The sequence below is a fragment of the Pan troglodytes genome, chromosome Y, assembly GCF_028858775.2.
Source record: "Pan troglodytes isolate AG18354 chromosome Y, NHGRI_mPanTro3-v2.0_pri, whole genome shotgun sequence".
NCBI lineage: Eukaryota > Metazoa > Chordata > Mammalia > Primates > Hominidae > Pan > Pan troglodytes.
The window spans coordinates 6,660,790-6,672,035 of record NC_072422.2 but is presented as its reverse complement, the minus strand read 5'-3'; the positions used below and the strand labels follow the sequence as shown (position 1 = coordinate 6,672,035).

Genomic DNA, 11,246 nt, shown 5'->3' with positions numbered 1-11,246 from the left:
GCCGGGCTTCCAGGCGCCCCCTAAGGGACTGCGCGCGAAGGGCCGAGGGGCCGCACCCAGGCCGACTTCCTCCCGTCGGGGCCAATCAATGGGAGGGCGGTGGGCGTCTCCCTGGGCGGCACAGCCACTGGCGGGCCTGCATCTCCAGCCCCCCACCCCCCGCCTTCCCTGCCCAAGCCTCCTCCGAGAAGCCCTTGGAGCTTGTGCCGGGTAGCTAGGCATCCAGGCACACGCGGGCTGCGTGGCCTTTGGAATTGTGGGCATGGCAGCCCTGTGCCCTGACATCCTCAGTGTGGCAAGCCATGAACATCTCTGTGTGTCACGAACACAGGAAACATCTCTCTTCGTTAGGCAGGCCAGGTAGATGGTACGGAAGTAATACTGCAGATCCAGAGAAAACTCTCTGGTTCCTGGGGCTAGGGCGGCAGGGGTGTCCTGGGGGAAGTGATCGGGGCGGGCACGTGGGAGGAAAGTCGCCTGCCTTATAAAAGATTAATTGTGAGGAGAAAGTTATGCTTCCCATTACTACAAATACACAAGTATGATTTCATCCAAAGCTGAAAGCAGTCAATATAATTTGTTTTTAATGTTTTATTTAAAATCCTTAATTTCAACAGGATTACTCAAGAAAAATAACGTTAATCGTATTAAATAATGTTGATGTATTCCCTTTAATTGTTGATTATTTCAAATGTACGTAAAATAGTAAATGGCACTGTACAATGTAGTTTCATGAAGCATTCTTTATAGTTTTCATAAAATTGACAGTCTCCATGGAATATTTTAAGACTGAGGAAGTTCCATATATCATTTTATTGTACTTCCACTTTATTACTTCTTGCATGTCATAACTGATGGATATAAAACTATGTATATTTACAAACATGAAAAACATGGATTTTTGTTTACGTTTTCTAGTGAGACAAAGTTTCCAATACTTATACCTATTTAGGAAAATTTTTACAAACCCAAAGTTCTAATCTGTCTTTTCTTTGAAGTTTCATATTTCAGTCTAGGTATGTAATGGAATTGGCTGGGATCATTCTTTGATTTCACTGTTATTTGTGAGTTTCTGATATGCTTTTAGGAATGTATAGAGTTTCAAGCTTGCTTTCTTCTTCTTCATCTACCTTTGGACCTGTATATGCGATGTCTGCAGTAATGTGCAGTGCTATCTGACATACGGTTGCTGAAAGATACAAGCATATATGCAATTCTTTGTTTCAGTGAATCTTTAGGAACAGACAAGTAACCTGAGACATAATTATGGTATGAATGTAAGCAAGCAGTTTATCATAGAGGTACAATAAGGGTGAAAATAAATGTAAAAATACATGCCTCATCCAAAACATGAGGTAGTCCAAATGAAAAATTTAAGTTGGCGTAAAGAACACTTTAAAAGTTCTGATTCTTTCTGGTGAGAGCAAGGAGCTCAGAAACCATGAGAAAGTCCTTCAGAGCTGCATGTTGGATTTGCAGGTCAGGATGGAAAGCCTGGGTCTGGGGGAGGGTGCTACGGTCCTGGTCTGGTTGAGGTCCTTCTGGGGCTCAGGTGTGTCTCAGCGGGAAAGCTGGGAAGGGGAAACGCATGCTTCACCCCGGCTAGAATGCCACCTCTGCCCACCTAGATGAAATTGCCCCTTCACAGCCCTGTTTCTCCTTCTTGGACAGGCAGGTGGAGGAACTCGGCCACCCTGAATACAAGTGGTAGGAAGAAGTTTGCCTTTCATCACAACATTTACTTCGGAAACAAAGTGATGACTAAGGAGTATTGCATTGGCATCCTCCATGAGGAGTAGAGGGGGTAGTACCTCGGAAGCTGGGCCTGGCGTGAGCCTTCCTGACTCGTCTCCCTCCAGGATACAGGGCGACTGGCTCCACTGCAGTCCAGTGGTTCCAGGGTCATGCAAGTGAAAGCCCGAGTTTCCCGCAGGTCACTGCCTGAGCTTCTTCAGCTGGTTGTCTGACTGTGACGGCCCAGGTTACGGCACGATTGCTGAGGTGGGGCAGCTATGGGGCATCAACGCAAAGGACCTTCTTCGACATTCCTTGGCATCGGAGGAATTGGCTTTGAACCAGAACCTGACCTGTCACGGCCAATTTGCCCAGTCCACCAGATCATCAGCCAGGGCCTGTGGCTCTATATTCTGCAGCACTACCCAAGGGAGTTAGGCCCTCAGGGAGGGAGCAGAGAAGAGGCTAGGGAAGCAGCCCAGGGCTGGGGGTTGAGAGGCCTGTGGGTCCTGGAGGTAGGACACACATAGAGAAGCCAAGGCTCAGGGAGGAGACTGCAGTAAGGAAACTCAGGCCATCATGGGCTGGTGGAGAAATGCCCATCAGGGAACTGTGGTACCCACATTTCACGATGGGGGAACCGTAATCTGCTTAATAGGCATAAGCAGCTAAGGTCAATGGGTGGGAAGCCAGGATCAAGGGATAGCTGCCTCATCATCCCTTGCTAGCTACTTCCCTGTCCTGAGGCTTGCTTCTACCTGGGGTTCAGTTTGGGCTCAACCAGGGATCTCTCACCCTCCACACAGATGCCCACCTGAGGCCTGTCTAGGTCTGCGTCCTCCCAGAATGACTCTCCCAGGCCTGCTAAGTACCGTTTGGATGACACCACGCTCCACTGACATGCTTGCTTCCCTCCGCCATCCTCATTCACCCACCAACTCCCCACCCCAAAAAAGGCAGGCCACCGCACAGGGAATCTGGAGGACCACACAGGGCTCACAGGGGAGGAAATGTGAAGAGACGGCAAAACAGAACAGGACATTCTGTGTGTTTCCAGAAGGCAATCTGCCTGGATATTAAGGCCCACCTCAGTATTGGTGAGGACACCCAGTGTCTCTTGGCCCTGAGCATGTGCACACAAACACGCACATTGTCTAAACGGCATTGACATCACTACTACCGGAGGCATCCTCAGATGCTATACAACCCCTGTAAAAATATCAATGACACAATCTTCTTAGAAAAACAATCTGGGAATCCCAAATTTGCTATGAAATGGCAGAAGATCCTGAAAACCCAGAGCAATCCAGTAAAAAGCACAAAGCTGGAGCCACCACACTACCTAACTTCATGATATACTACTACAAAACTTTTTGTACCAAAATACAATAGCACTGGCAGAAAAGCAGAGACTAGAGCTCAGGAAAAACAACAGGAGCCCAGAACTCAGTCACTGCATTTGCAGCTCACCGCCTTTACCCAAAGAAGCAAGAACGCCCAATGCAAAATCAAGTATCTTCTATAAACTAGGTTGGGGAAATCTGAATAGCCACACAAAGGATTTTACAAGTGGATTATTTATCACCAAACTCCAGTGTCAGATCTGAAACGATAAAAATAGCAGAAGAGATCACAAGGAAGAAGCTCCATGGCGTCCGTGTGTGCAATGATGGTCTCAAAGTGACTGCAAGAACACAGTAAACGCCATCAAAAACAGAGATTGGAATCATAGCAAACTAAAGTGCTTCACCACACCATAGAAAACTCAACATACAGAAGGGGCATCCTACAGGATGGGAGCAATGATTGAATAGTCACAGTACAGAAGGAACTCCCAACAACTCAATAGCATGAAAACAAATGGGCGAAGGCTGCGAAGACTCATTTGTGAAACTGAGACATACAGTTGCCCAGAAGACACACTAAAAGGTCCTCAGTATCCCCAATCCATCACGAAAATGCAAATCAAAAACACAATGAGATTTCTTCTCACTTCAGTCAGAATGCATATTATCCGAAAGTCAAACAAAAAAGAAAGAAAAGAAAACCCTAATCTCTGGTGAGGATGCAGAGAAAACGAATTCCCTGCTCACTTTTGGGGAGAATGTAAATTAGTGCTGGCATTAAAGAAGCTTTATGGCTCTTATTTAAGTATAAACAGTCTTCAGAAATCTACAAGTAGAACCACCCACTATATGATCCAGCAAATCAGAATACCCGGGCACGCCCACTAGTACACAGATCAGTATGTTGAAGTGGTGCGTGCACCCATGCAATTATTGCTGCACTCATTACGTTTTTGCTGTAGCCAAAATACGGAAGCAACCTGAGTGTCCCTCCATTGATAAATGGATTTAAAAATGCAGCAAAAACACGTATGCGCAATGGAAATATGTTGACTATGGGAATCTGCTGAATGTGTGCATGCCATTCTGTTAAGTGACATAAGCCAGGTATCAGAAAGGAAAATAGCACATGATCTCATTCTTATATGAAATCAAAAAAGCGGACTTCAGAGAAGTAAGACTCCAAAGACTGCGGTGAAGAGGGTGCACTGACGAGATGCTGGATGAAGAACTCATACTTCTAGTTATAAAGGAGGAGTAGGTTAAAAATATTTTCTTCAGCATGCTCACTATAACTAGTGGTAACATATTCTTTCTCTAAAAATATTTGAATACAGTGCATGCCATGTTTTTTCACAACAAAAATGACAACTATGTGAGGTCACACATATGTTGATTGGCTGGATGTATCCAATGCAGAATGTATATGACCTGTTGAACATCACGCCTTAAGTGGTAAATATGTATCATTTCATATGACATTTTTAAATTAAACCTACAATTTTTAAAATGCCTTAACAAAATAAATGCAAATAAAATATTGTATTATAAAGCAGTGCTTTTCTTTTCTAGCAAAGTCTTTTTCATGGCACAGGAAAGAATGCAAGCCTTTTGGTAACTTGAGAAATAAATACATTTGTGTACATGTATATATATAATATATACATGTATATACGTATATAAATGTGCATATATACGTATATACATGCATATACGTATATATGTGTGTATATATGTATTTTTATATATGTGTGTATATATATGAAAATCCCTATGAATGCTGATGATGAGTTGAAAGATAGAAATTCCAGGCACAGAGACTATAGTCCATGAATTGAAACCTTCAGTGCATGTTTCAAAACAAGACGTGAGGAGGAGGAAGAAAAAAGTAAAAAACACAAAGCCATGGCAGGTCCATGGGTTACACCTGTCATCCCAGCACTTTGGTAAGCTGAGGTGGGAGGATTGCCTGCACTCAGGAGTTCCAGATGAGCCTGGGGCAACATGGACCCACATTCAAAAAGTAAGTATTTAGTTAATTGGTACATAGCTTGGAGGGGTGGCATGCATCTGTACTGCCAGGTGTGTGAGAGTCTGAGTTGAGAGGATCACATGGGTGTGTGGTGCCTGGGCTGCAGTGGGCTGAGATCGTGGGGCTGCTGTCCAACCTAGAAGACAGAGTAAGACCCATTCTCGGAAAACAAACAAAAAACAGTCACATTAGGTAAATTAAAACTATGTAGTGTGAGGAGAATCAAAATAAACGAAACATCATCAGAGCCTATGCGATCTGATGAAGGAAACCAGCTTTCACATAATAACAGCCCCAGCTGGGGAGAACAATGAGAAAGGGCAGAGAGAACACTGTAAATAATAACACGCCAAATTCCCCAAATGAGTTAAAAGACATAAAAGTACAAAGAGTGCTTCTTTTCAATTCAATGCCCTTGAATTCAGAATTAGAAAGTAAACCCAGAGAGAGAATAGAAAGATAGACGATACAGATGGAGAGCGTGTGTTGGGGAAGTAAGGGAAGGATGAAAGGAGGGGTGTAAAGGAAGGAAAGGAAAAAAGGAAGGGAGAGAGACTGATAGATGTTCAAAGACACAGATACAAAGTCTACAATGGTTGTAGAGATAGGCACGTGCAAATTGCCGCAGGGAGTGTGGAAAAATATCGGAACCACGGAGACCTAGGTGGAGTCAGAGAAAATATACAAACTCGCACAGAGAAATAAACATACACAACCAGAAACACACACGTGGTAGTTTAAACATGAAAAGACACCAAGTCCCTGTCGGTACAAATCACAGATGTGCTTCCGAGTTACTGAGGCACAATGCAAATTTGTCAGTGCCCTTAGCATCTGTGGCCCACGTGCACGGATATTCAGTGGAAGAAGTGTTACACAGCCTTTATAATTCAGCACGATCTGTGATAATACCAGAAGAAGGGATCTCATGTGAAATCACTAGACTGAATTGCACGTAGGACTCAAGGAAGAAGCCCAGTCTGCTGCATTCACTCGGTGGGGTGGCAATATGGCTGAGCCACCAACCCATGGCACGCCCATCCATTGTAGACAGTTCCTGGTTTGCTGCCTGCCTTGGAAAAAGCTCCTCCCCTACCACCACTTTAAAACAGGCTAGCTCCAAAACCAGTCCTGGCATCCATTTACGGTCATTTTCTTATCTATTTACCTCCTAGAAAAATCATTGCAAGACCCTTTCCTCAACATTTTCCTATGCATTAAATTTGGGGAAACGCATTTTAAGACGACCTCGTTATAGGCAAGTCCCCAGACGTTTCCTAATCTGAGTTGCGCAGAGTGCACACACCAATCTGTTGCCCCATTGCCACTATACGGATACCGTACTGGACCACAGTGTCTTTGACATGCACACAGTAGGATAGAGGGCAGCTTGAGGGGGCCAAAGAGTTCCGACTGTTTTCAGAATAATTTGCTTAGAAAACGTGTTTCTCCTGTGTTTGTGGGTCAGGGGGACGGTAGTCAGGGAGGACAAGACTCCCGCTCCACAGCTTCAGCTGTCTGCATAGGAGCAGGGACAAAACCGGGCGATAGATTTTCAAAGCTCAACTGCTTTGATACCGAGCAGAAGGGGTAGAATGCATACTGAAGGCACCACAACAGATTCAGGAACTTTGACTGTCAAACCCTCTTCCCTGAAACAACATAGCTCTTCTCACAGAAGCTGTGCTGACAAGAGTCTATACGGGACAGGAATGTTAGCACTCTATTAGCGTGTGGTCAACATGGATGCTCATGTTGGAACTCTTTCATCTGGGAACAGGAAAGAAAGTTCTGCCTCCGACACTGAAATCCTCCTGCCCCATCCTTGACAGAGGCAACCCCTTGTCTTGTGCATAGACACAGGTGTTCCTGGGAAGCAGCCTCCCACTCGCGAATGAAAGCTGTATGTTTTGTCCTCCTGTGTGAGGCTTGCAACACATACTCTACAACTATATTTGCTTTACATTCTAAACCTTAGGCAAAGTATGCTGAAGAGGCCACAGAAAATTAAAGGGCCCTGGGCTCCAGAAACAATCTGCAGTGCCAATCACGAGGGAGAATATAGAGACTCACTAGACTTTGCAAGAGCACAAAATGCACTCGTAGTGTTGTTAGCTACATACGTTATGGGCTCCTCACCTAACATAGAATCTTGGAGAAAAGCTTAACCCAACTAAAGATGTAAACATCCACAAGAGTGTCCATATCCAGGGTCATCAAGTGACAAGAGAGTCCCTGGATGGATTCTCCAACAATCTTATATTCCACTAATCCACGCCCTTTCCCCTCACTTCTGTAAGTTTGTCTTTTCCCGTAGTCATCTATGCCAAAAGCGTATCCTGAATGCCTTCCCACATGCCTCTGTCACCTTTCCCACAGTCCCTCCATACACCTTACATGCCCATTTCTTCTCACGTTGATGTTTCAGAAGTCCTGAGAGGCTGATTGTCCCAGAAAAGGATTATGCATTCACCTTTGAAAGAACATGTGGATTCAACACGAAAGCGAACTTTAAGATTTCCATCATCCTGTGCTTATCTATTGTGTATGATGATACTCAAAATGAAGGATTTTGGAGGTCCCAGCAAACTGGGACCTGGAAACCCAGTAACCCCATTCCTTGAACTATCTCTGCTTCCACAGGATGAAGTCAGCCTCCAACTAAGCTGTCTTTTGCTTTTACCTCCCCCACTCTGTCCTGTAGGAAGAATCCCAACACATCCCACACCCATTCACTCTACAACTTTAGAGGCCCAGCTCCAACGCAGACTGGTAATTTCCATGAAGAGAATAAAGCACGTGGATGGATCAATTCATTATCACACCCGAATAAAGTGGATAAACATACACACACACACACAAACACAAAGACACACTCACACACACACACAGACACAGAGTCACACATCCTTGAGAATGTTTATTTTTCATTCCATACAATCCAAATTTACCCCCTCTTCCTGATTTCTGGTGACTCGATCTCTTTTTCCTTTAGTTCCTGTGCATAAGACCATGCTGAGTACTGCCGTCCTGCATACTGTTGTAACTTTTTAGGAGTTCTGCTGTATTAGGTAAAATCTGATGCTCCATCATATTCAACTCAACAACTGGGAGTCCCCTAGAGAAACACAAACTCACGTTAAAACGCATTTTCTCTGAGCCATACCTTGAAATGTTTCAATTGTGGGGCCCGCTGAGAAAAGGATATCCCTTCCCCATTTGTGATCCCTTAAACTTCCTCCTACCACGTGTTACAAACTGTTCTGCGCAATCCCTGCCCCATTCCCAGTATTGTCTGTGAGGGGAGTCAGCTAACAAGATGCACTGTACCCTAAAAGCACACAGAAGTCTGATGGGGCAACAGCTTAAGGAAATCCATCAATCTAAACAGTCCTTTGTGGTTTGGGGCAAGGATGATCAGGACGCACATTCAGGGAGCCCAATCTTATGGGGTTGGTAGGATGACTGCCGGAGGGGTTCACAGCCATGGAATCAAGTGCCACAGACTGAACTGAATGATTTTCAGCTTTACTCCTCATTGATTCTGGAAATGGACGATTCTTCACTGGGCTTAAGACTCCACAGCTATCACCTGCTTTGCGTGAAGTCTCTAATGTGCCTTTTCAGCCCAATGCCATGAACGTCCTGGATTCTGTCACTCTCTGTCTTCCTCTCAAGGAATTTCTACATGTACCAAAGGAGCCTCAATTTCTACATTTCTGAAATGAGCACCCAGGCTCCCTGAATAGGCAGGTGCATCAACCCCCTTATACTAGGCATCAAACAGCTCCAGTCCCAACTAACGGCTCACCTGACGTCTCTGTTCCCTCTTCAGGTGGCTTCATCCTCTTGTAGTATTGCAGGGGATTGCGCCACAGCTCCTTACATAGGATCTGTCAGGGGACTCAATCGGGAAAGGCCTCATCAGGGCTCAGAAAGGTGACCCAAGCAGCTGGGAACACATGGGGTCATTTCTCATGTTTCCCAGTGAGGACTCACCTCAGCAATCTTGTTAGATCCTGCGAAGTTGTGGTCAGAGAACCAGTTGAAGAAGTTAAGGCTGCTGCTGTGGTGTCTGCGGCGATAGGCCTCCACTTCATAATACGGATACCACTCAATTGGAGTGGAATGAGAAGCCCTGTATTCTACAGAGACAGGAGTTTTTGTGGGAAGGGGGCTGGATCACGTCGGCAATGATCCACCCGCCATCTTCCTTCCACTACCCATCCTGGGAGCCACCTGTCACCTGTGATGTTCACCAGATATTCCTTGGTAATCACTTCATTCTGGAAGTAGGGGTTACTCCGAAAGAACAACATGATCTTGCAGAGATGAACAGGATGCTTCTCTTCTTCCACCTGTCAGGACAAGGTGGAGAAAGCTTAAATACGTTTTCGGGTGAGGTGCTCACTCTTGCTTACAGGAATGAATTATTTCCCTTACCCTCCCCCGCTAAACCCTCTAGCCTCAGTCTTCCTGGCCTCACCTCCAGGCTGACCATGTAGCTCAGCATGTCTTCATCTTCGTCAGTGATCAGGGCTGACATCTGGGGGTGGTTTGCAATCTGATTTAGGTCAAAGAGACTTTATACACGATGGAAGGGAAAGCGACGAGCAGCAGGGAAGAAGGCCTAAGCGCACCCAGAGGCTGGGGTAGGGGATTTCTCAGATCTGCTTCCATGTATGATCTCCTTTCACCTCCCCCTCCCCGTAAACTAAGGCCTCCTGTGTTCACAGAGGGTGTATGATTCTGAGGCTGACTGCACTGACATGGGGAGGCGCGATTTGCAGAGACTTGCTGGTGTCTGAGGAGTGGCAGAATCTGCTTAGAGCCGAAGACGCCCAGTCCCAGATCGGACTAGCAAGGGGCAGCAATCACACTCCCTTAAAAATAGCTTGCTTCACCGAAAAACCTCTTCTGGTCTGAACTCGCTTCTGCTCTTCAAAAAGATGCCCCAAACGTCTGCTGCTCGGCATCACCAAGGGTTTCTCTGCCGCTTGCAGGACAATAGTACCCACGCCTGCTGTGGCTTTCCGCAGCCACATTTGTCCGTGGCAACTCCCCTTTGTTCCCCAAAGAGTCACATCGACGCCGAGCTGCCCATCGGTCACTTACACTTCCCCGAGAGCACCTCTCCACTAGAAAGGCCGAAGAAACACTGAGAAGGATACAACATTGGCCCAGAAGCCAGGGACGCTCTGGATGACGGCGCCTCTGCGGTCTAGGTGGGGCTTGCGCCTCCGCTCCATCTTTTCCCGCTGCCGAGAAAAGGCCTTCCTGGCTTGGGCATTAACCGGCTCCAGCTCCACCTGAACGGCCAGCAGCTCCTCCAGTGCAGACTCTGGGGTCATGGGCCCAGGGCCAGGCTGTGCCCGCTGGGCCTCCTCCTGCCGCTCCACGAGGCCCTCCTCCTCCGCCACCACCTCCACCTCCGCCATTATGTCATCCAACAGCCGCACCGCCTCCTCCCCCAAAGCCGCCCGCTCACTCTCCACCCCGGCCGCCCCCTCCTGTACAGCCTCCATCCTGAAGGCGGTGCCCTCCTCGGCACTCGCACGCACCAAGGCCTGTGCTGCCCGACCCACGCCACAGGAACCCTGCCGCAGCCTCTATGGCACCCGGTAGCTCAGCGAGCCCTCAGGGCGCATGCGCCGGGCTTCCAGGCGCCCCCTAAGGGACTGCGCGCGAAGGGCCGAGGGGCCGCACCCAGGCCGACTTCCTCCCGTCGGGGCCAATCAATGGGAGGGCGGTGGGCGTCTCCCTGGGCGGCACAGCCACTGGCGGGCCTGCATCTCCAGCCCCCCACCCCCCGCCTTCCCTGCCCAAGCCTCCTCCGAGAAGCCCTTGGAGCTTGTGCCGGGTAGCTAGGCATCCAGGCACACGCGGGCTGCGTGGCCTTTGGAATTGTGGGCATGGCAGCCCTGTGCCCTGACATCCTCAGTGTGGCAAGCCATGAACATCTCTGTGTGTCACGAACACAGGAAACATCTCTCTTCGTTAGGCAGGCCAGGTAGATGGTACGGAAGTAATACTGCAGATCCAGAGAAAACTCTCTGGTTCCTGGGGCTAGGGCGGCAGGGGTGTCCTGGGGGAAGTGATCGGGGCGGGCACGTGGGAGGAAAGTCGCCTGCCTT

General features: G+C 47.5%; 1 protein-coding gene across 2 annotated transcripts; it reads right to left on the bottom strand.

Moving 5' to 3' along the window:
- Positions 1 to 8,019: 8,019 nt before the first annotated feature.
- LOC129135297 (testis-specific Y-encoded protein 3-like) lies at positions 8,020 to 10,760 on the bottom strand. 2 transcript variants are annotated; one of them, XM_063805029.1, is made up of 6 exons: positions 10,284 to 10,760; positions 9,599 to 9,676; positions 9,359 to 9,470; positions 9,112 to 9,257; positions 8,924 to 9,016; positions 8,020 to 8,230 (listed from the first exon to the last, which is right to left on the bottom strand). In XM_063805029.1, the coding sequence occupies exons 1-5, from the start codon at positions 10,635 to 10,637 to the stop codon at positions 8,954 to 8,956; spliced, it is 753 nt and encodes a 250-aa protein (XP_063661099.1). In that variant the 5' UTR covers positions 10,638 to 10,760; the 3' UTR covers positions 8,020 to 8,230; positions 8,924 to 8,953. The 2 variants fall into 2 exon arrangements, with proteins under 2 accessions (XP_063661099.1, XP_009443875.4); XM_009445600.5 differs by having other exon boundaries at positions 8,924 to 9,005.
- Between the last annotated feature and the right edge of the window lie 486 nt (positions 10,761 to 11,246).